This window comes from Dinoponera quadriceps, unplaced genomic scaffold (genome assembly GCF_001313825.1).
Source record: "Dinoponera quadriceps isolate SergipeBrazil2010 unplaced genomic scaffold, ASM131382v1 scaffold4187, whole genome shotgun sequence".
NCBI classification, from domain to species: Eukaryota; Metazoa; Arthropoda; class Insecta; order Hymenoptera; family Formicidae; genus Dinoponera; species Dinoponera quadriceps.
The window spans coordinates 13,315-37,660 of NW_014558557.1; the positions used below are offsets into that span (position 1 = coordinate 13,315).

At 40.4% G+C, this 24,346-nt stretch overlaps 1 protein-coding gene across 1 annotated transcript in view; it reads left to right on the top strand.

Annotated features, from left to right (window-relative positions):
- Nucleotides 1–448: 448 nt before the first annotated feature.
- The window catches only part of LOC106749933 (hairy and enhancer of split-related protein HELT), an 87,345-nt gene continuing 63,447 nt past the window's right edge, over nt 449–24,346 (top strand). Inside the window, exon 1 of the mRNA XM_014629903.1 lies at nt 449–1,153. Within this exon, the coding sequence (XP_014485389.1) occupies nt 1,083–1,153 (71 nt within the window). The 5' untranslated portion in view covers nt 449–1,082. The remainder of the gene's footprint in view (nt 1,154–24,346) is intronic.

Consider the following 24,346-nt stretch of genomic DNA (forward strand, 5'->3'; position numbering starts at 1 on the left):
CAGTGTTTCTAATCCCGGCCACATGCCGACAATATCATTCCTTGTTCCTAATTCTCTACATTGAATCGCTTATTCCTTTTATTGTGAGTCTAAGTTGTAACTCGACCAAAGCGCGCGCGCGCGCGCGCGCGCGCGCGAGAGAGAGAGGACATCAGGCGAGCTGATCGGTCGACGAAGATGAGCACACGTGAATTTTCGATCTCCTACCGTTCCAGTGGATCGCTCGCGAAACGAGGCGGCCGGCAGGCGTGAATCAGAGAGCGGCTCGCCCGTGCATTTCGCGTTCGCACGGCAGTGCGCGGCGACAGGGGGCGAGAGAGAGAGAGAGAGAGAGACGGCGAGAATGTGAGGGCGAGAGGGAGAGAGCGCGCACGGGAAGGTGGGAGGCAGGAGAAAGAGGGCGCCAGTACGGGCTCGCGCGCGCCGTGGGATTGCACTCGAGCGGAGTCGGGCGAAGTGTCGTGGACGAATTCCCGAGCGCGTCGGTCGTCGTCTCTTCTTGAGTGTGTCAGTGAGCCCGTGAGCGGCCAACTAACCTAATCTCGCGTGTCCTGTAGTGACGTATTGTTACACACATACACGATACGTGCGTACATTCGTACGTTCAGCCGGTTCTTTCCACGCGCGTCTCGCCGGTGCGATCGATTGAGCAAACGTCGTTACGCACGAGAGGATTCAACGACGATCGCCGGCTACAAGCACAGTGCTCGCTCGCGGCTGGACTCTCGAGAGTCACCGTTTCACTCCTCTCCCCGTCTCATTCACCGAGAGAGTGGGATCCGCTGTTGTGAGGTGAGCAGAACCCGAGTGAGAGAGAAGTCTCTCTCGTCCCCCCGTGAACTGTCACGTGACCGCTCACGTTCCTCCGTGTCCCTGCTCCCGCGTGGAAAGCCGGAGCGATTTTTGTGGAACATCGTCACGCAGCGAAATCTCGATAAGCGCGTGCCGCGGAGCGGAGTGTGAAGCGCTGTGAGGAGAGAAGGTCTGAGAAGCGTAGAGGAGGGGAAGGAGGAGGAGATCGGGCGGAAGTGATAGTCGTGAGAGACTCCGGCAGCGGTACCACCGCCGTTCTATGCGGCAAGATGATGGATTGTCAATCGCTCGTCAAGCAGACCTACTGGGAGGACAACTCGATGCAGGTGAAATACGAGAGGTAAGCGCGTATAAATATGTGTGTGTGTGTCGATAGGGTTTTAAAAGGCGAAAGTTGATTACACCGCGGTCTTGATTGAACGAGTTGTGTCTCGACGATTTGTTGCTTCTTTCTAAGAATCGCGGTTGTGCTTACGAAAGAGGGATATAGCAGAGAAGAGGAAGAGAGATTAGCTCGATGGGAAAGTTCCTTCGACGCGATGTAATCGGCCGTAATCGTTAGCTCACGTTATTATCAATGACACGAGCTAAAAGTTTGCTTTCCGGGAACGCAAGGGGAAAGTTGGAGCCCGTCCTTGTCATCGAGCCCGTCTCCCCCCTCCTCTCTTTCTTTTTCTCTCTCTTTCTTTCTCTCTCTCTTGCGTTCTGTTTGAAAAATATGAACGGAACACGAATGCGTAACGATTGCAAATATTGCGCGCGTGGGCGACGCAAATGTTAAACCTGCGAAAAACGGTCGATGTAAATATTTCTTTTTAAAAATATCACGCATGCGACACGGCGTTGCGATTTCCGCTCGATTTGCAGCCGATCGCGCGTCAATGCGCAATGTAATAAATGTGCGGGGATGAATGTAACAAAAAAAAAAAGGAAAAGGAGGAAAAACGGGAATGCAGATATTTTTTTCACGGACACCTTGCCGCGCCTGCACGTGTTCGTCCCTGCGCATAGACGCGTGGAGTCACGATGCGTCGGAACGTGTTCGGTGTTTGCGACGGCTCGATCGCTGGCCGTCATTCGTCACGTGTATAGAAATCATTATGGAATGAGGTACGAGTCATTACGCCATTTACAATGTCACGTGCACGTGTGTGCAAAACGGAGAGGCGGCTGGATCGAGTTGCGCCGATCGAGGGAACGACGTTACGTCGTCGTTCGACCCGTTTCATTCACGCGCGAACGGGAGGAATTGATAAATGACGATTTCGCCAAGTTTTTCTTATAACAAGCTGAGCGCTCTGCGCGGGCAAAGATCCACGCACGCCGTACTGTGCGTGAACTGAGTGAAGCGCGTAAGAAAATAAATATATAATCGATAAACGTGCGCGTCGTGAATTTTATCTCTGCGATGACAAACTCGGAATCATCGATCGCCCGTGAAGATCTATGAACGTTCCGATGAAGAAATAACGTCTTTGTCCACACACACACACACCTCTTTCTCTCTCTCTCTCTCTCTTTTATTTATAGTTAAACGATAATTTCGAGATAACTAGAATTATCGTATTAATTTTCGAAAAGTTATCTCCGATTTCGGCAAACGTACACATAAGAGCTGTGAGGTCTTCCTTCTCCGAATTTCGGATGATCAAAGGATGTTACAGAGCGCGCGTTTCATTCATGGATTTCGCGCGAAGTTTCTAGATTCCGAAAACAGCGCGGCTCTGTGGATCTCTTCTTTGGTACACGTGGAGTCACGATGTTCGTTATCGCGAATATACAGGTGTCTCGCTGATTCGACGGATGCGTATTCTTCCCTCTCCCTCTCCCCTGCCGCGCGCGCTCCTTCGCGCATTCGCGTTCCCCTGATAATTAGACCTGCATAGATACGCTTTATTTGTATCCCCTTGAAACTACCACTGAAAGATTCATGGCCGCGCGCCGGAGATAAGATAGAAACTGACGGCCCGTTCTATCGGTAGGCGTCAATTAAACGCACACATACAGAGACAAATGACGCAACTGGCCAGCTTGTACGTGTGATCGAGGAGCCGTCGTCGCGTTCGGTATCGGTGTGGATTCCGTTTTAGGAAATTTGATAATGGAATCTAACGCATGCGTGCGCATGTACTTATATATCTACCACCACGTTACTTTTCCATTCATCCTTATTTTTTCATTTACGTTACTTTTAATTATTTACACATCATACGATCAATTATTTTTCAACAATTACTTCTCGATTATTTCATATTATATTTGATTTCTCTCCTTATTCTGATATGCTTCTTTTACATTACTTATATTACGCATATATGTATCCTTATTTTTCATTTAATATTGTTATAATGGAAATAATAATGATAGGGAAATAATTACTGCAATAAAAAAAACCAAAAATATATTTCTCGCCGATGTTATTATATATATGGGAAATTTTGCAAATGTTGAGTTCGTCTAAGCCATATTTTTCCATGGGACAATTTTCGCAAAAATTCCTTCCGAGTGAATTCGACCGTTTTCCTTCGATCAAGTTTGTTTCAGCGAAACGCCGTTTCGCATCTCGATGATACGAGCTATCGTGCACCGGCCATTGACACTGCCAATCGATCTGTACGGATTTATTCGCGCGTCATCCACGTTTCTCGCGTAACACGCGTTACGTGTGTGTGTGTAAGTAGACGCGTTGCGGACTTTTGTGTGCGAGCACACGGTTACACGTTCGTCGAGCACCTGCATCGCGCTCTCGTGAAAATATAGCGTGCTGGTATCGCGCGTGCACGCAGGTGTCAGGGGTCGCAGGCTGAAAAGAACGTCGTTTCTCGCCGAGGCTCTAATACTTGTTTTGTATTGTGAGCGACGGTGATGTTAAGTATCTTTAAGAAGCCACGTGTCGCGTCGCACGCACGTACGAACACGGTATATACAGCCGACTTTTCTTGATCACTCCCCCCTCCTCCCGCTTAATCCAAAGCGTCTATCTTCTTGGTTCTCAGCGGAATTTTAATTCGCGCTCTGCGGCGAGAACGCGATATCGAGCGCTCGGAATTTCAGAGGAGAAGGAGGGAAGGGCGTTCGAAAAAAGCGTGCAATCGCGATCTCCATTTTTATAGAACGTTATTCCCCAGCAGGGGGGACCGTTATTATTTTTCACCGTGTTATTTTTCCATTTTTTCCACGGCACAGAGCTTTTCTCCCGTTCGAACGGTGGAGAACGCTGGAACCGACGCGATCCACCGCGAAATTCGGCCCGGCAAAATGCGCGTGCGAAACTGCGCGCCCTGTGAGATGAAAATTGACGCACTTTTGACTCTCTGTCTCGTTTGAAAATATTCCGGTATTTTTCTACGCGCGATAAAGATCGCGTAGCCGCCACGAACGTGTCGTGAACGTACACACGTGGACGCACGTCGTAACAGGAGCACACGCGATCTACGTATTCCGCGCGAGATGCCGGGCAAAATGGCATTTGTTTCGCGTTCCCACGTTGATTTTTCACCAAGATACGAGCGCGCGAAGCCGGAGGTTTTCAGGTACGCGCGCGGTACTTGGATGTCGACAGGTGGCGCGCGCGCAGCAACATTGTAGTACGTTCGCGCCGCGCACTTGACACCTCTCCATTCGAGAACGACGACGGCACGCTCGAGTAAAAGAGAGCGCCACGCAACATTGTCGGCGGACCACGCTCCCCGTCAAAGGGAGCTCTGCCGCTCGTCGATATTTTCGCGTGGAAAAGTTCCGCGCGACGCGCGGAAAATTGCATTCGAAAGCTGACACTATCCCGCTTCCGATGAGGGAGCGATCGTGTCTTCAGGTTATCGTTCTATTTCACGGTATATTGAAAAGTTCGCGACTTTCTCGCGAGCCACTGATAAATCTACGATTACGAGCATGTTCGTAATTATATCTCTTTCATTTTTTATAGCACACTTCATGATATATAATTGTTGTATATATAATTATACATTATGACGCATTGTTATGTAATTTCGATTTCGATTCAATTATATATATATATAATATTAACTAGCGAATTATATTTTTTATAAATCGACTTTTCATTTTATCCGTCTGCTTGAATCGAAATTGAAATTACTATATATCGAAATTATTATATATATATATATATATATATATATATATAGGGTGAACCACGCAACGTGACCAGCTTAGTGGTTTACAAAGATTTTACAAGAAAACGATCAAAATGATCAAAATTGTCGTAATAAATATGAAAATAGCTGAGAAGTTGCCGAGGTGCTCTTCGTAAGCAATACTTACGACGCGCGAGAAATTTGATAAGCAAATTTCTTGCGACTGCTTGAGAGTTGCGTCACCTGTCTGTTTGTTGATCAGTGCTTAGTATTATAACATATTAAAATTTCCGCGAAATCAGTGTGCGGAAGATCTGATCATTCTTTCGTTAGATGGGCAATCAGCGGTCTTATCAAAGAACCAAAATCTCTGCTCCAGAAAACCAGCTCAAAACGTTCAACCAATGAGGACGGAGAGCTCATAAATAGCTCCTAATTTCGAGCCAATTGTTTTCTGATTTTCGCGCGTTGAGGGAGAGAAGCAATTGCCCAGGAGTCACGTTCATCATCTTCGAATAAATAACGCCGGTAATATTACTGTAAAAAAATTCGTAAAAATTACTAAATACACATTGCGAGAATGGGCCATCTAATCAGTCGTCTATAATAACACACAACTTGACGACTATTGTTGATAATGATGATTCGTGACTGAATGACGGTCAGTGGTTGACCATGGGTCGATTGTAGGCTCTGTCCATCTATTTTACATGGGTCGACACATCACGTGACCTCACCGTGTAAATTTAAAAATCACGCGTTTAGGGGTAGATAAAAGCCTTCCACTTCTTCGAGGTGTCATCTCATTCGGTTGCAATGCCCGATATCGGTCGTGCCAACGACTACCTACGTTGTCGCGTGATACGCGCCGTCCGTGGAAGACCATAGCGACTGACGTAAGCGGGATGAGTGCCTGCGTCATGGAAACCAACCGCGACCTGGACGGGGGATCTCGTGAGCGAGATTAAATGCCGACCGACTGGCAGTGTGGGCCGTGTGCTCTAGGTATTTCGGCGGTGTTATCTGCGCGCTCTGTCAATAAGAGTTCGTTACTTATTCCGACACGGCGGAGACTTTTGCGCGAACACTCACAGTTCGTGCGGCGTCCCGCGTGTGTAAATTGCTTTCGGATGGCGTCAATAGTATTCGAGGAAAGTGTCTCGACGTTTCCAAGCAAGCATGCCATTGATACGCTCTTTCTCGGGAATATTAAATCGATATTCGTAGAAAAAAATTGAGTTGTGAATATTTATATGGGAGAAAAAAACGGTTATGTAGCAATAGAACTAGTTAGCAGCGCCGTAACTGCGCAGTAAATCATCCTTGTTCAATAACAGTATTATTGAAACTACATTTACTACTTACTGAAACTACAGTTAGAGGAACTTTGTAATTTAGTTGTTTGGAAGTTTCTTTACATAACCAAGTTATGATAATTAATAACCAAATTGATGCTACGTATAACACATAGTTATGAAAAGACATTTTGAATCCACTTTTCATAATAATGCTGTAATAATTTCGAGTACGAGATTTAGTTACTCCAATACTCTTTGGCAAATATTTAGTAGAAGTGAAAATATAATCGACTATATACAATATGATATTTCCTTGGTGCTAAGTATAGATATTTACTTATGCAAGCGTGAAGAAAAATAATTTGCTGTTGCAGCAAATCTGTCAGTTACTGTGTGTGAATAGCAAAAATTTTGTTAAGACTATTAATTGCTATTCGCTGAATTATTTTGCTGAATCTACGAGTTATTTTGCTATAAGAACAAATCAGTAAATATAGGAAAATAATATTTTGTTCTCATAACAAATTAACCTGTCTTAAGGACAAATTCACTTAACAGAATTTTTCTATCTTGGCAACAAAACGGTTTCTGCTCTAATTACGAATAATTCGTTAATTTTGTTACGCCAACTAAATTTTATCGCTATTGTAAAGAATATGCAGGAGCAACGATTGTTTCATTGTATCAACAAAATTACTATTTTCCGTGTATATGTTGGAACAACTGTGACAAGTATTAAATTTATAATATTTAGAGTATCAGAATTTGCTTTTAGAAAATACTTATTAGACGAAGAAAAATCGAAATTTAAAATCACAAGGTTTCTTTAATGGAAAAGAAGTATTACATAATTCTAGTAAACACTTTCTTAAATTCAGAACCATTTTACATTTACATTCAGTAATGTTTATAAAGCAAAGTATTGCTGCATTCAAGTAAGTGTATTTACTGTATAAGCTATTAAAATATGTATTCAGGTCGATAAAAATATTATTTAATTTAGAGAGACTGAGAACAGCATAATTATATTTTTTTTATCCTAGCATTTTTTTGTTGTACTATACATTGTTTTAATCACTGGAATATTATTTTCGACAATATTACTGTTGAATCAAGCAACTTTATCCCAATTCTGGTGCTGTCGATCAACTCTGTTTATACAATAACATTTTTACCTCCGAACATTATTAATTAATTAATATTTTACATGTGTTGTTGCCAGTTGTATGTTTATAAGTAAAGCATCGTTTCACACACACACACACACACACACACACACACACACACACACACACACACACACACACACACACATTTCCTATCTGTACTCGCTATTTATTTTTTCCCCTCGTATAATTAAAGTTTCTGTTTTCCTCCGGTTAACAAATGACCACTAATTACTTATCACCGAGGCTCAGACAAAAGCTGACGATACGTCGTCGCACCTCGTCGCTGCGCAGTTGCTTCTTGCGTTTCCTTCAATCGCGGATCTTGACGACAGCACTAGGACGTCGGTTCGTCGTCGGAAGAATTAATCCGCGCAAATTAATGACATGATTGTCGACACTCGGGAGGATATAATATCGCGCGCGTAAGCGAAACGTCACACACGTGCGCCACGCCGTGACTGTTCGATGTTGTGCGCGTTTAAGGAACGCATAAATTACAAACGTGTGCATGCCCGTGCGTCTCCACGTACGCGTGATAACTGAACCCCTCTTTTTTTTTCCTTTTTAATGAAAACTCGTTCCGAACTCGTATTCTGTTCGAGCGCGGAAAAAGTCGCCGTAGTTGCGATCGGCGGCGTAATTGCGTGCGGATACCACCAGAGGATGCAAATTCTTCGTGTCTGCGACGACACGTTTTCGACGTGGACACATTGTTGCCGTGCGCGATAAAATCGAATTCTCGTTCAACGTGTATTCACATTTACGACTCCAGGGTCAATGGAAATGGTGCGTCGCGACGATGGCGCGCGCGCGATGTCTCACACCGGTGTTAAAATTAACAGTGAGACGATAAAAGCCGGAATACAAGAATGTGATACGATAAATCGATAAATAATGTACCAACCACAATTATCAGACGATTAATAAATCTCCTCGCGCAAACGCCTCGCTCAACAGCCTTCGTGAAATCATCACGGGCGTTCATCTCTCTCACCGTCTTCTTGCTTGCCCTTTTTGTAAATATTTTCGCCGCTACACGCGATTATTCCGCAATCAGCGCAGTCAGGGGCAGGGTGGACAATCGGGCTACGATCCACGATTCATATCTGCCCGTATAAATCACGGCTGCTTCGTATATTCGAGAATTTTTATGAAGTTCTGTTTCTTAATGTCGTATTTTCTACATCTTAGTAGCGGTCGAGGAGGCCGCTCATAAATCTGTATTTATCAAGCGACATCATCACTACATATAAATAATAAATGTTAATTTCAAACGTAGTTGATGTATATGTATATACAGGATGCATCTGAATTCAACCGACAAACTCACAGGTTAGATTCTACTTGAAAAAATAAGTAAAAGAGTCCTAGATTGCGGCTCGATTCACACTTACAATGTTGTAATGGAACCGCAGCTTTAATAAATATGTCTTCAAACACTTAGTTCCTGAGAAATAGCCGCTCTGCAACTTCAGTAAAAAAAAACATATATTTTATCCATTAAATCATGTTTTACAAATAAGTAACTAGATATGTATTGTTGTGAAAATTGTTCAAAATGTCTGCCTACCTTATCAATGCAGTTGACATCTGCGGAGTGAAGATGCGCATTCGAATATTGCGTTATTATTTACAATGTGTCAACGGATGATTGTTCGGTTGACATTCAGAAATATCAAAATTGATAGGTATTATCTTCAAAAACAGGTAAAAAAGTATTGTATTGACATTTTTAACCCGCTTATCGCGACACATTTTCTTTCATTGTTGCCATCTTTTGAAGACTATATTTTGAAAACCAAGATTTTGCGGACATATATTTACTATAATTTTTTTACTTACGTATTTTTCAATGTAGAACTTGTCCTGTAAATTTGTCGGTAGAATTCAGATACATTGTATACACACAGTATTACAAATATAAAAATATTATATTATATTATTTTTTATTTTTCTTTATCAATGCTTTACTTAGGCATCAGTTGATCTAATAGAGATGCAGATAATAAAAAAAGGTATGTGTTTAAATTTGTGCATATCTACATGTATTGCGTTATTATAAGTTACGAATTTTATACCGCTGTATTTTCGAAATTGACAATAATTCTAAAATTTGTACATGATGTCTGCATATTACTCTTTAATACGTAGTTTTTATATAATGGTTCTTTATCAAAATTTTATTTTTAGTCTAGAAGATATTAAAAATAAAGATTACAAATAGCTGAATCTCAAGAAACACGTATAAAAAATGTCATCTATAGTTACAAGTATCTCAACTCTCTAATTGCACGAATAGCTAGGTAATATTTAAATGTATACGCAGTACAAGTTTCACGAAATTCTTATCAAACTTATTTCACCTTACAATCTTCTTTGTAAAGTGAAATAACTTTTCATCGAGGTCCTGAATTACAGTCAAACTTTTCGTGTCACTTTTGCAATGCAACGTAGATCAATTAGTATTTTTTCCATAATTTCTTTATTATGTCGAGATATATGGATGATACATCCTTACAAATCACTCGATATAAATGAAGACTTGCCCCCTCAAATCTGACCTCCATTAGCCGCCGATTCTCTCTTCGTTCTTGGGAAAATGCGCGCGTTCGTGCGTGTATGAGCGTAAATAGCGAACGCATCAAATGCGTGAGTTAACTACATGGAGAGAGAGAGAGAGAGAGAGAGAGAGAGAGAGAGAGCAATATATCGACCGAGTCTCGGCGTATTTTTCCGCCGCTACTTTCGGATTTGTCATCATTGTCGGCTGGTATCAGCCGGCGACTCTTCTCTTCGGAGAGGGGCGGACGAAATTTTCCGCTGCCGTGGCTCGCCCCCCGGCATGCACGGTTTTACGAAAAGCGCTCGCATGTTGTCGAGATAACGCCAGAGACAGATGATTGATGAGAGAATTGAACTTCCGCTCTTCTCGCCGCTGCTCTCCAGTAAAATTATGCCCGCCTGTTCGCGCTATCTGCCCGAAATACCGAAATACGTTACGTTCCGATTTCTCACGACGCCGTGGCGTATATTCGTGCACACCTCCCCGCGAAAACGGCAGATTATTATCTGTGTGCCGGAGGTAGTCGCGCTATCGCTGGCTCATATTAACGCGGAGGTCGGTCTCGTCTAAATAATATCAGTCACCGCCGCCTCCGTTGCAATCGCCGTCGTGTGCACCGAACCGTGTCGCGAGGCGTGGGGCTCACGATGAGGCGACTTTGATGGCTTCGGCGGTCGTAAACTGTTTTATTGGAAATATTTCGCCGATGAAATCCTCCCCCCCTCCCGCCCCTCCCTATTTGTTTGTTTTCGAAGCTTCATCGAAGCATTTCATTCTACGATTGTGTGTGATTATGTATGAGTTCGCATCGCCGGCGATCACGAACGAATAATTATCGGATTAATAATGCAAAACATCCGGACTCTGAACCTTAAAGTTGACTTGAACAGTTACATTATGTCAGGATTGACACGCCTATATTTTCAGCATTTTCTTAATCGTTCACCACCTTCTCCACGTTTCATGTAAAATAACGTAAACGTTTCATATAAAATAAATTTAATAAAACATAGAAAACCGAGAAATGCAAAAAACTACGCAATTTTTGCCATTGTGTCATGATGCAGGTCTGAGAGACTCATGATAATTTACTTCAGCGGTCAGATCGCGGGTGTTACTCTCAGAGTGACAAATTTTTTTTAACACATTGCTAATCGCGCAAAAGAGTATCTCTTTTTCTCTCTTTGAATAACTGATACCGTCCTGAAATCTTTTCGTTTTCAATCGCTCAAATATTCTCTAAATTTCTTCAAGTGAAATTCTACTCGAAGGATGGACTGATAGCCAAGTCGAATGTGACTTATCTTTCATACAGAGTGAATTCTTCCACTGAGCATTGAGTAAATAATCTCATTCGAAATTGAAAAGTGTATCTGATACGCTTCCCAATTACGAGAACAAATTTACTTTTGTTTCTAATCAGTTAAAAGATTCACTTATACAGATTAAACACATTGCCAATCGCGCGAATTGCACCTATTAAGGTCTGAAAATGATACATTTCGTAAACAATATGCAGTAGCATTTTGAATTTGAATTTGTGCACAATTCTTGTAGAATAGGAATTAATAGAATTAAATCTAAAAGTAAAAGTAATCATTTTTTCTCCAGATTCATCAAAAGTTCGATCAATCTATCAACGATTATCGAGAAAATGGAAAATCGAATCTATCCGATCAGTCGGTAATAAACGATATTTGTTACCATGTTGTACGTCTACAACGTTTGTGCATAAGCTCTTGTTGACTCCCTCCTATTTGTTATTGACTAAATATCGTCCGGACCTTTTTTTTTACTCCCCTTCCGTCGGATTGAGTCAATTTATTTGGTTAGTGATATTAAGCTGAACGGTCGAGAGATTCTTCCCATCTAACATGTTTTTTCATCGAGCTGCGCTTCTCCCTCTTTTATTGGTAATTCGTCGTGTGCTAGTCGACCACGGATCTTGTTTACCCCTATTAAGCTAACCCCTCACCATTGCAAATTGATTTCGCACTAACAAACAAATTTAGTGCTATTTATGTGCTAATTATTTGCCCTAATCGGGATTTTGTTGTTCCAGCCGTTTGGCAGGAAATAGCGTTTAAAATGGGTGGAGCCAGGTAGACATTAACCCATTAGCTGCCATGATCCCCATTTGGGTCTCAAAACAAAACATAATTTGAATATAATTATACTGTTACACAACTTTTTGTGCATATATATAACTTATCCGGCCAAAAATTTCAAAAAAGAAATTTGGCAGTTAATGGGTTAAGCTGGATTCTCCCCCATAATGAAAAAATGATTTATGATGGTCGTACGAAGAAAACAATTATATGGGAATTTGTTGCTATTTTGTTGCTCTAAAATAGCCAAAAGAAAGTGGATAAATACGATGTTTTTTGCGAAATACCTGACGTTTTTGGCACGTGATAGTATTAACGGTAAAACGTTATTTTTCTGAATTTTTTTCAGACTATAGAGCAATAAATTCCCAAATATAATTGTTTTTTTCGTACGACCATCCTAAATAATTTTTTCGTTATGGGGGAGGGTCCCTTAATGGGCTGGAGCAACGAAATCACGATTGGGACAACTAATTAGTACACAAATAGCACTAAATTTTTATTATTAGTGTGAATTCGATTTGCGATAGTGGGAGGTCTTAGGGGTATCTTGTTTGTTCCTCGCGAAGTGCACAAGGATCAGTGGGCACAGAGTCCCTCAAACAAGAGTCTAATCATTTCCGACTTTTTAATAAAAAATGGTGACTGATTTGTCATTAGAATGTCTTTATCTGTGAAAAGTATTTACAAAATGTCGAATTCTGGCACATTTTTCTGAGGATATACCGTGTTTCCTCTCTTATAGATGAAGATATCCATAGATGTTTTTCCGAGTCTTGTATTCTCTCTCTTTATCCTCAGCTAATATTGATTTCTCGACATACTTTGCATCGATAATGCTTATTTGTCTTACAAGCGTGCGTCGATGCTTCTTGCGCTTTGACTGTTGACGCGTTAAAGGCTTTTGTAGGTAAGAAGTTTTTAGTCGTAATCATAAATCTATAAGAAAATTCACTAGTCGTAATTTACTATTCTTCTTACGATCAAAGATAAACCGACTGTCATTGGTCAATTTTCTTCTGGGATCATTATTAAAAATTTGTCACATGTAAAGGTCTTAACATGAATATAAATACTAAATATACTAAAATATACGAAATACTAAAAAGTCCCTTAAGGGCTGCAGCGCAATCATCAAAATTGCCTGGATATAAGAGCGCATAAATCGTAGATTTATCGTATATAATTGCTTTATCGATCTCTTTCATTTTAAGAGAATTTAATGGCAATTATGTTTTTGGCATTAAGAGAGAAGAAGTTCTTTAAGGGCTGTAGTGCAAAAATTGATATTACCTGATAATAAGAACACATAATTAGCGCATAATTCCTACATATCTATTTAACTGAATAATTAGTTAATTATTGGCGGGGGAGCTGGCTAGTCTTGCCCATCTAGCCCCCCTCCCCCCCACTTTAAAATCCGTTTTCTATCGTAACTAAGAGAGCGCAAAATTTTTTCGTTTTATTTTCGAAGAGCGTATAAATATCGCATAATTATATATCTTTATCATTCATTTGGTATTAAGTGAGGGGGGGAGGGGTAACTGGTTGAACGACGTCTTAATATGATTTCGATCGATGGACAGTCAAACAACAACATAACCATCTGACGAAAAACGTCGGCAAATACTTCCCAAATATACCCGCGTTCCTAAAATTTGTTCTGCCCGGCGTCTTCAAAGATGAAGACTATGGCCGATCGAGAGGCCGGACTGGCTGGATACGGATAAATTTCGTCATGGGCAGAAGTTCACCCAGAAATATTTCGCCTGCAGATGCAGATGCTTGGCCCAACTGACATCTCTTTTTTACATATTCAATTTCGAGGATGGGCTGGAAACAATGATCCTCAGCCAAAAATCCGATACGACGTATCGCGCCTTCAAGCGGTACTTATCGACTGTATTTCACATGAACAATTGGTACATGGAGGACCCAAGAAACGCGGGCCGACCTCCAAGTAGTACGCAAAATGCACCTGGCGATGAGCTGGAGCAACGACTATGAACAAATCGATGCGAGCTCTCGGATCCCGGAAGTTTACTGTCCGATGCAAGAGATGCTTGCGGAGATTCGTGTCCGGCAGCGAGAGGTCTTCAATGTCCATTCAGGATGATCAGGACGAGGAGTCTCAATCAAGCCGACACGTCCTGTATGCAGTGTGGGTTTCATAGGTGTGATAATGCTCGGCCCGGAAAAGTTCGGCGTGTGCAATGTCTGCGACGAAGACCTGGAAGCTTTCTGCCACATGTGGCGCGGGCTGGGCTGTCTTCTGGGTATCGAAGATAGCTAAAATTTCTGCCGTGGCCTGCAGGAAGTGCGGGAGCATGTTAAGGACTCCATCGAGTTCTGGTTAAAGCCGTCAGTGACACCGGAGTGGGAGCACATGTTCATATGCCTCTACAAGGATTTGCGTTATTTTTCACCTGCGCTAAATTACAAAATACTCTTGCTTTACACTTGTGACGTTTTCAAGTTGAACATGCCCTATTTGTACGGATCCATAAGCTTGGAGGGAGTGATGTACATGTTGTTGTACTTTCATCTTGGCTACTTTACAAGATTGCCCGTCGTCACCGCTTTTCTCATAGTACTTGCATTGGCGTCTGATGTTGGTGGCGAATTTGAAAAACATTTAATTTTAACCAATTTTCTTGGCATCTGTTATCCGGAATCGCTAAGAGAGAGAGAGAGAGAGAGAGAGAGAGAGAGAGAGAGAGAGAGAGTTTCGTAGCAGGAATATTATTATTATATGCATATACATATATATGTAAACAGAGTATCCCATTTTAATTTTCTCGGGCTTTTTTTTCGAAAAATACGCATTTAAAAAAAAATATTTTATACAAAAGTTGTAGGATACCATGGGGGTATAGATAATGTATTATAGATATTTGTTTGACCTTGCGATGACCTTGAGAAGTGTTATCAAGGTCAACTTAAAAGTCTCAAATGGAACCCCTTATCTTTCACAGCATGTTCTTACAGCTGACGTTGAGACGTTTCCGAAATACCAGTTACAAACCTTTTTTCCTCTTTCTTATGGGACTTGAAAGTTTAACTACCGCCGGCACTAACATTACTCAAGGTGTACCGCGTTACATGGTCCGATTTACACCTCTTTGTGTTTGTGTGCGCGCGTACGCAATCGGCTAGCCTAAACGGCATGGCCCTCGAAAATAGAAGCCTGGCGATGACATCAATGGAATTCGATATGAGCAGCAATAACTCCGTGACAGCGTGGTGGACGTGATATTTATACGTTGTACTCTCCTCCGAGCCGCCTGTCATATCGGCTATTTATTATCGCCGTTGAGCGCGCGCTGTCGCGGCTGTCTCCCGCGCGTCTCTTACGCGCTCGTCTCGCCGATGTTCGAGTTAAGTTTCGGCGAACCGACCGAATTCGGTGGTCCCATCGTCCCTTTTCCCTGTTTGTCACGTCGCGATCGTCGGCGATGTGACGACCGAACGACAAGATCGAGAACATACGGCGCCGCCGGCGGTAATTAGCTTTTGTAAACAACGTAATTGCAAACATAAAACGCAAACTTAAGCTGAAGAATCGATGAAGATATTGTTTTAGGTTTGGGTAGTCCAGTATGTCACACCGTTCCTTAGACAGAAAATTGCACAGAGAAAAAGAATTAGTAAAATTAAAAATAGATATTCTTAAAATTAAAAATAGATATTCTTATATGTAAACAAGAATATTATAATATTCTCAGAATATTTGTAGTCTTGAATCAACTTCAAGTAATTCTTGCATCAATACGAATTCAGTCAAATCAAGGCTAAACATTTCTTAAGATTATAGTATTCTTGCTTGTATAGGAGAATATCTATTTTTGATTCAAGATTAATTTTTTACTATGTACACAATTTTCAGCTTTGTGCTTTATCCACAAGATTGAAAATCGCATAAGTAACTCTAATTATAATGGTAGGATTACAATGATTTTAAGTATAACGATTCTAGTTCCTTCTGTTTACGATCAAATTTAATGTCAGAGAGAGAGAGAGAGAGAGAGAGAGAGAGAGAGAACTAAAATACATTAATCTAAAGCATTATCTTGGTTGATTCATCAGCTTAAATTTTCGCCTAAGAGTCCATGACATACAAATAAACGTAAGCAATAAGACTTAAACGATAAGAAAATTAAACAATCATGGTCGATTACGTTCCTTACAGTCGAGAAACGATCAACTTTAATAATCGATTGGTTAATTCGCATACTGCTTATATCTTAAGTGCCTTTTCTTGTGTATATCGTGGTGTATCTATAACGTGACGTTCGTCCGCGCCCGCCGTGAGATAATAGTTTAGGATGCCTTATTAGAGACGTCTTTCTCCCGCGAGCGAGCAAGCGAGCAAGCACGGTGGAAAATTTCAACGATAAAACCGTATGTTTCGCGATAAGACGAAAGAATAGCGACGCAATTCACACAGAGGGAACATCTTGTTTCTGCCTGCATGCTTAACGTTTTTCCGACAACCGTTAGATTCGAATGAGATGGCAAGGACTTGGTGACAAACGAGGCGACTTTGCTCTTTCTTCGTCGTCGTCGTTTGGGAATGTTTCTTTTCAAAATATTCTACCGACGAGAGAGATTCATTTTATTCTCTAAATTTCTTGGGGCGAAATTTCACTCAACAAATAAAGCGACAGTCGAAGCTCACTGATTCGAGTCATTTTTTTACTCGAACGGAGTGAATTCTACACTCTGAATCATCGAGTGAATATATTCACTCGAAACTGAAGAGAGAACCTGATGTGTATTGCATCATCACGGGAACAGATTCACTGTAATCGGTTGAAACATTTACTCGCCTGATGTAACTGCACGCTTGTGAACTTTGAAAGTGTCTTAGCAATATTTCTTATGATGTGAAAATCGTGAAAATTTCGATGACCTTGAAATATAATACACTTAAAAAAATTACAACAAAACGAAAAATAATAGTACATAGAACTATGTTGAGAAAAATGGACATTTCTTTATCCGTCTTAAATAAGGCGATTCCAACACTGTCTGTCATTTATCACAGTTTTTTTTTCTGTTATATCCTTATTACTCTATGATTATTTCCTAGAAGTTTCCTGGCATTTCAAGGTTTGGCAATATTAATAAAAAATAGATGAAATTGCTCATCAATATTCATATACATACAGGTACATTGTGATACTAAATCACGATATTAACACATTATATACACATCTAAATAATAAAATTCTGCTATTTAATGTTGCAAAAATCAAATGTCTGTCTGACAAACTATAGAAAATGTAGCACATTTTCTTAACTAGTGGTTTTTTAAAATTTGTGCATGAAACTTCCAACAGCCATGACTCTGCAACTAATTGACAAAATTGATTGAAGTTTTAGGAATGTTCATCGGTATGCTCATAATACAATTCAACAAGTTTTGTTTTTAGCAAAATCCCCGACAAGGTGACATTTTCAGATTTTTCCGGATAAATTGACATGGAATGAACCGATAATTAATCCAAATAAAATAAATTACTCTAATACTCCTTAGCAAAAATATTTACTTGAACGTAGCAATTTTTCTTTCCGTGTTTAAATATGTATAAAGCTATATTTTTTTCTTCTAAAAGCTAAATGTATGTAAAAGATATACATTCAAGATGCATATTATATAATATTGCATAAATCGTTTTCTAATCAGTATGTAAAAAATGTGAATAATCATCGGATTGAGTTGGCTTGCTCGTACGGTAATAATGATAATAAGCATCGAGCGGTCGACAGACCTTCCTGTCTCGTGAGATTTTTTTCCACCCAACGGCGCTTCTCTCGCGTTTCTCTTTTTTATTGGCGATTCGTCGCGTCAGCGAGTTCGAGGTTGATAATCCTATCGCTTCAGTGTCGTTTGGGGAAAAAGTGAGAGTCACCTTGGCGCTTCGTCGTCCTCGGCTGTCGGCAATGAATGCACGCGCGAACGATCGTGGAAAATGGTACTGCGATCTTATTACCGGGGGCACGTGATTCACCGCGAAAAACTCCGGACCGTCGCCTTTCATTCGCACGAGATTGTTGACGCCGCTTGTAACGATCGTTCATCTCTCGTCGTTCAGACTTTTATCGGCGATTGATCCTTGAAAGAAAACAATGATAAGTAAAAGGTAGAGAGAGAAATTCTATTTTCTGGTGAATCCACGAGTATCGATTGTTCGGGGCATCTTCGCGCGAAGTAAATCGCGCATTTCCCGCAATTCGATGAAAATTCGAAGCTCTTTTCCAAGTGAAGTGAGCAGCGCGAAATTTATGGTCGAGCTGAACACGAGACTGCCGCTCGAGACTGCCCCGCCGTTCGACTTTCGATTTTTCGGCGGGGTCAAGGTTCGTTTCGGCGAAATCTGGGCCGGCTCTGCCGGATTTAACTGTGCGCCGGCCGCGATATTTCTAGAATTGTAAAACGTACTTTCCGGCCGTGTCTCCCGTGGGAGATCGCGAAAGCCCGCTGCGAGAGCACCGCTGAATCCGCGCAACGTTGCCAGAGAATCCCGTCGTATCGTGTCATTAGGAGACCTCGCGTGCTTCTTGGCTCAAACTCGCGCGAATGTTTCATGTTTAATCGCGAAAACTGTCAACAGACTTGTGAAAACCATCGTAGATTGATCGTTTCGAATATAATTATTTTACGTTGCCCAACCACGGAAACTTTAATAATAAATTTTTAAGTGACAATAAACTTTAATAATAAATTTTTGCAATATACCAAACATTGTTCCTAATTTCTCGGATTCATTATAATATTAATATTAACGTTACCCTTCTTCTTTGCTCGTTTTAACTCTTTTTGACGAATATAATGTTATTAAAAAATATTGTTTCAGTCAGGGTATGTTATGAAAATATATTAGTGAAAAAAGGTATGGCATCCCGTTAATGTTTTGTATAATAACCTTGTCGATAATCGGTATTTTAGATTGAAAACTTAACAATTACATTCGTCAAAGTGTTCTTCAATGGATTCTAAACTCAAAGTTATGAAATATTTATGACGCTGTTTTATAAAAATGTGATGACATTGTATAATGGGTCGAAGAGGTACATGGGTGGTAATGTGGTCTCATTATAAAATATATTAAAAAATTGAATCTGTTTAGAGAAACATGGTGTTTTATTATAAATTTATTTATCATATCGTTATTTATAATATTATTTATAAATTTATTTATACTTATTCAAAGCAAAACTTTCAAAAGAAACAACAATAATGAATATAACCGTGAATTTTTTATGTAGATATTAACTTGCTTGTTAGAAAATAGATGCAAACTAAGAACTCAGTACAAACTCAGAAAGACAGTTTCTACAAAGCAAATTTTTACGAAGATTTTTCAAACTTAACTTGAATTATTGATTTATTGAATAATTACTTCGTTACATGAAAACCTAAACAAAAATTGTATTAAATTTATTTATCTATTTATCTGTTATTGAATCTACAGGGGGATCATACATTAGAAAAATACAATGCTATTATTTAACTTTGTATAATTCGAAATGTGCACAGCAGAATAATTCCTATTATTTTTATTCATCTAAAATAGTGCAAATATTAACCGTTTGAGTCCCGGGGGGTATTGAAAAAACACTGTCGAAGAATCCCAAACAGCGCAACCGCGCTTTTACTAAACGAGTACGAAAAGACCCAAGCAGCGTGATAGCGCTTGTTTTTTTTATGTCGAGAAATAACAAGCGGCGCGATAGCACTTCTTGTATGTGTTAGGTAACGTGATTCTCGTCTTTTTCTCATCGCTCCGTCACATTTATTGCAGTTTGCAAAGTGATCGGGACGTATTCTTCCGTAAGTGTTTCTCATTGTTAATAATTGTGTGTTTCAAAATGATTAGACGAAGCAACGCAAAAAGTAAGTAAAAAATTAATCTAGATTTACTGTTTAACTTTTCTAGATTTACTGTTTAACTTTTCTAAATTTTATGTATCCCCAAAAATTTGCCACATCGTAACTTGCGACAATGCGTAGTCTGCAGCACAAAAAATGCAATAAAAAGATCACATTTAATTTGCGTGCGATGTAAAAAAGGAATTCATCCAATATGTTTTGATAAACACCGATGTTACAAATTATAAGTGTTACTCTCCATTTAAATTGTTTGTTCATAACACAAAAATATTGTTAATTTGTAATTCGTTATTTTATAAAATACATCTGTATTATTACATATGCGTACTGTAAATTTATAAATATTTCAAGTTTTGTCCGATAAAAATTATTGAGAAGATAACAGTGAAATAAAAATTTTTATTTTGGAACGTATTATTGCATTATTATAGTATTATTCTACATATTGTAAAATGTACTATTTACATTAAAAGGAGCTGTGTGATGTACTTGCGTCAGTAAATCTGAGCTTGCGACTTCGACAATCGGTAACGCACCGTCAGTTGTCCACAATGCTCGAAATGTGCTGGGTTTTCTCGACATTAAATCTCAACAGCGCGATCGCGCTGCTTGGGACTCAAACGGTTAAGACAAATATAATGTCAGCTAAAAAAATAGAGTGCTTTTTATTAGGCGATGAAACGAATGACGCCGCCAACGGCACGTGGTTTTTCAATTAATCTGTTAACGTTTCTCCTGATCTATAAATCTAGAGGCCTCCGAGAATAATTATCAGCTCTTATATTATTAGCTCTTATTTCATATTCGATAAAAATCATGCGCATTAAACATGTAAACACTCCCACGCGAGCCATGGTGTAGCAATTATCACACCTACCGGTATCTATGAGCAAACGTACCGTTAAACGGCACGTTTCCACCGAGCGGTGCATATGAACCGTAACATCGCGCCCGTGGTGTTTCCGACGATCTGCGGATCAACACAACTATTGCGCGGCGGAAGGGGGGGGGGGCAGCGATCGCCGTGGCACGGCGAGCTAGAAGTCACGTTGCTCGACACGCGTTCGCCGTCGCGATGTAGGTTAGAATTTTTACGCGAGCGACCGGTATGTACGGCGCGAGTGCAGTTGCACGCTTTGAGCAAAACAATACATGGCGAGAACTGCCGGCGCACTTTGCTCCCTCCTCTTTTCGCTTTTTTTCTCGGATTTGTCATCACGCACACACGTGGATTTATGTTATATAATAACAACGAGTGAGATATAACATAATAAGAACAAATAATAGATATTAATTGCCAAGCTGGCGCTTGTTTGATATTTTTTCTCGATGAATCGACGGTTGGGAAAAATAATGTAATAAGAACGAGTAATAAATAATTAGAGTCATTAAATCGCGCTCGTTAGTGGTTTTTGTTGTGAGCTATGGAGCTGACGGTCGGCAAATTATTTTCGCGTCGCGACCAAAGCAAGAAAGTATCGTCCATCCCTATTTTATAACGTATATTAGCACATTTATATTTATCCTTATATTTATTCTGTTCCCTTGTGCGCTCATATTTATATCTTTACACTTTCTTCGCGTGTGTATCTGTGTTTCCATTTTACATTCGCATCTGTAATAATATCGCCGCAGGGCGATGAAAGGCCGCGTTTCCTGCCTTTTCCGGCGAGGGAGGGGGTGCTTTTCGGTGCACGGTGTATTTCGTTTATAAACGATACTATTACGTATATCCTTGACCTTTCGTGGTGCGCGAGCGAACGTTCGCGAATGTCATCGTGGCGCGAGCAGTCAGTTAAGGTGCAAAGCGATTTCGCGCGAGAACTTTCGGCGCGAAGCGTTTGCGTAATGAAAGAATTATGCCCCGGCGCATACGAGAACACGCGGCGCGTTAATCGATCGCGAATAACCGCCTTCTCTTTCGGCTCTCTCTCGAAATACCTGCCCGCCTCTGCTCGCTCGCTCGCTCGCCAACGTACGGACGGACGGACGAACGTAATAAATCGGCGTTTTGCAACGAAAAATACGCGTATTATTGAATGACGATACCGCCGCGAACGTTTCGTTTGGGAAGCCGACGGAAGGATTTTGTCGTTCTGTTCCGCGTGAAAAAGAACATTTAGAGCAGTGAAACGTGATTCCCGACATTCGGTCTCATCGGAGGGAGGGGATCGTTTCGAGAGTTAATTTTACAGATGGAAGACGAGTAGCAAATTTTAGCGGCTTTTATTCAACGATGGATGGATAGATTCTCGTCGTTTGATTTAGTCGCCTTTATTTACCGTCTTTTTATTTGGTTACGTGATAATACAGCCGAGGTCTAATGAGGGATCTTAATGTTCGGGAATTGTTCAATAATAAATTCTACCGGACGTCGGCTACGTTCCAAATTATATCGCGAAAAAAGCGTTTGAACTGTACATACCAAATGTATAAAACCTATCATCAGGCTTCCGGACGATGAAATGTTAAATAATGTAAATTCCTGGCGTCGGAAAGATCCCCGTTTTGTTTGGCATTCCGGTAGTTTAGTTTCTACCAACGATACCACGATCAATTGTTTGATCGAACCACCGGCTAAAGTAATAATAATTAAGCGCGAAGTAAAGGAACGAAGGCTCAGTTGTATAAAATAGCAACCTCGTTCCCGACAATGCGGCATATTATTGTTGATCAGAGCAACAGGTTGCGGGTTATCGCGCCCCGATCTACAAATGAGATCGGATCGCGTTGGAAACGGCCAATTCACAGAACACTTAAATCGAACTTGGCCTGGAAAGGGCCGCTGGGAATAAGTTAAAAGGGTTCGCACGAAAATAGGCGATCCTTGACCGAAAATCGCGTCGATTTCTCGGCAGCGATATGTTTAAGGTAGTTGGTTCGTAAAACTATTTCCTAGAATCCTCTTCTTAAATTTTAACTGCGTGCTGAGGGAAATACTATTTATACGTATATAAAATTAGAAAACTGACTGATCGTTCAAAAGCTGAGACATTTGCAACTAAAGTTGACATTTTTTATACGTGTTCTTTCATATTAAGGTTCTACGTTTAATTTCTAGTTTTTAAACTACATTTTTAGGATTTTATATATATCCTATATTTTTAAAACAAGACGCTGAATAAGTTTGAGATTCTGTGCAATGTCTATCTAATAGTTCTTAATATTAAAAAAGTTTCCCGTTAAAATCCTAAAAATGTAGTTTAAAAACTAGAAATTAAACGTAAACAGAAAGTGGTATATAAACATTTAAATATATGTACATATATGAATATATATATATATATATATATTCATATATATACATATATTTAAATGTGAATATATATATATATACATATATTTAAATGTGAATATATATATATATATATATATATTCATATATATACATATATTTAAATGTTTATATACCACTTTCTGTTATGTGTGCACTTAGATCAACTGACGTATAAATAAAGCACTAATAAGAAAAATAGAAAATAAATAACACCTGCCTGTTTTAATATTGTACATATATTTGTCTTAATTTCGCTTAAAGAGTAATATTTATTACTCAGACAGTCAAATCAAGGTAAAGGGAAACATTTTTTCAGTAAATAATAAACTTACGAAAGGTTCACTCAACACCGCCACTGAAAATCTGGCACTCTGCAGAGTACCGAACACTTTAAGGACGACCGGTAGCGAGGAAGAAAGAGAAAAAAGCAGAGTTATAATCCTGCGAATCCTGTCTACATCCTCAATGTTACGTGTCGTCTTAGAACTCAAACGCAAAGAAATATTTAAAACACGAGACAGGTTTTTTGCAAAAGCGCCTGATGTCGTCGTCTCTCGTCGAGGCGAGACGTTTATGCACATCATTGCTTTTTCTTCTTTCTTTTTTCTAATGAATTTCATCATCGGAACATCACATCCGAATGTTCACTCCGAGCGTTCCCACCGTACGTCGTTCCCAGTGCATTATTTATAAGTGACATCTATCCCTATTTCTTCTTCTCGCCGCGGTGCGACAGTTCTCGTCCTCGTCCTCGGGGAATCGACAAAGATTCCCGAAGTGAATCGCCGATGCCGGCGGCCACGATTTCGAGAATTATGCTAATTCGGTGGTGGCCATTCAAGGCGGCGACCTTGGTCGGCCGAAAATAACTTAGACGGGACGACCAATCGCTCGACTTGAACTCGCGGCAGACTTAGGGGCTCACGGGAGAACGTGATAGCGCCGCGACGACGATGACGATTATTACGAGAGAGAGAGAGAGAGAGAGACAAGAAGAAGAAAGTTAACCGAGCATTGGCGACGCATCTGTTCTGCAGCTGTCAACCGTCAATTAAGCATCGAGGACGGGCGTAGCGGACGCGTCGCCGAGTGATTGCAAAATGCGAGCGATAAAGACGACGACGACG